The 1,828-nt window shown below is 24.8% G+C and overlaps 1 protein-coding gene across 1 annotated transcript in view; it reads right to left on the bottom strand.

The window, feature by feature from the left end:
* LOC106792011 (putative oxidoreductase GLYR1 homolog) overlaps positions 1-1,127 on the bottom strand; it is a 33,668-nt gene extending 32,541 nt beyond the window's left edge. Inside the window, exon 1 of the mRNA XM_014758101.1 lies at positions 914-1,127. Within this exon, the coding sequence (XP_014613587.1) occupies positions 914-988 (75 nt within the window). The 5' untranslated portion in view covers positions 989-1,127. The remainder of the gene's footprint in view (positions 1-913) is intronic.
* Positions 1,128-1,828: the final 701 nt, after the last annotated feature.

Below are 1,828 nucleotides of genomic sequence, written 5' to 3'. Positions count from 1 at the left end.
TGTGTAATAAAATATTAGAAGCATTTTTTTTGTAAAATAATAAATAAATAATAAAAATAAATAATTATATAATTCTTTGTTTAAAAGATAGTTCTTGTTTCTTTCTTTTTGTTCGTAAAATATTTAACACGATTTAAATAATAAATAAACATATGGATATTATTAATAAAAAATATAAAATTACTTTGTACGAATGGAAGGTATCTTTTTTTTTTTTAAACTCTTCCTATTCCTTTCATTGTATATATCCCTTTAAAAAAATTTTATTTTCTACCATAAAAGAAAAAAAGAAAAAAAAAGTTATCGAAGCTCGACAAACACGGTACAGAGGGTGAGACGTTTGCACGATTAAGATAATGTAAAAAACAAGTACAAGTATTGCATTAGAAAATGTATACGCTAATTCAGTCTCGTTTCTAAAAATATAATATTTACATAATCGCTTCAAGTTCGACGTACTAATCCAGTAGACGAATTTTCGAAATAAAATTCTTCTTAACTCGTGCAATAAATTTCCATGGCTTATCGACATATTCGGACTGTATAAAACGTTTAAATACCCGGCGTTATAAAAGCCCGCCTACGCGATAAAACCAAACCAAAAGATGAAGAACAGTAATTGATTGAAAATCTATACGAAGTTAAATGATCGCGTAAAATTCAAACGATAACGGGGGGGTTGGTTCATTTATGATTAAATATTAAACCTTATCAACACCATAAGTTTAACGATGTATGGTAGGTGGTAACCATATGCATAAGATTATACTAATTAACGATATACACGTATCGTTAATATTTTTTACAAAATGTTTCTTTTTAATTTTGTATCTTTATCTGTGTTATTAAGAATGATTTGTATATATAAAAAAAAAAAAAAGAAAAAAAAAAAATGGACGCACGTGGTACATACCTTCTCTTGCGTTCGATTCCACACAATCACGCTATGTCCACTGTTGATCAAATTTTTTACGATGCCGCTGCCCATTATTCCCAAACCAAGGAAACCAAATTTCAAATTTGACGGTAGGATATTCTTCTCTTTGAGTGTTTGAGATAGCGTTTCGACGTCCAGGGGTGGTGTTACCTGTTGCACGAATTTCAACAGACGATTAAATTTTAAATATCAACTAGAATACCATTCATTAAAACCTTTCTTAATAAAAGTAATAATAATCACAAAAATATAAACGAAATGAGTTTATTTTAATTTTTAATGTTTTTTTTTTATTACTTTTTATTTTTTTTTTTTGTGTTATCTTTATTATGAGTCTCTATTATGGAATTAAATTGCAAGTATTAAATGACTATAGATCAAATATAAAATTTGTTTAATTAAAAATATATTAAAATAGATATTTAATGGGTTTTATACCTATGTTTTTTTTTTATACATTATGAAGAAATACAAAATGTATTATTACTTTATTATAATACATATTTATAGTATTTACTATTGATGCAATTATTATAGCATTTATACGTATTACGTATGTATCTATGAAGATGATATTTATTTTTAATTTGTACTAATTTGGTATACTAATAATACTTTTGTTAATAAATAAAAAATTATTGAAATATCTATTATTAAATTAATACAGTGTACTTCGTTTTTTGTATACTGAATTTTCATAGATTTTTGGCAAGACTGAGTACTTAACTGTATTTGATAAGTCGGACAACTCACACATCATGGTACCCCATAAAAACTTAAAAAAAGAAAAACAATCTAACTTCTTCAAACTTTCAACTGATATTCATCTGTATAAATATTAATTAAATAAAAATTGTCTATTTAATATTTTCATATATAAAAATAATGTTT

This window comes from Polistes canadensis, unplaced genomic scaffold (assembly GCF_001313835.1).
Source record: "Polistes canadensis isolate GaletaPanama2010 unplaced genomic scaffold, ASM131383v1 scaffold_368, whole genome shotgun sequence".
Taxonomy (NCBI): domain Eukaryota; kingdom Metazoa; phylum Arthropoda; class Insecta; order Hymenoptera; family Vespidae; genus Polistes; species Polistes canadensis.
The sequence above is the reverse complement of the archived record's forward strand: the minus strand, read 5'-3'. Positions and strand labels throughout refer to the sequence as shown.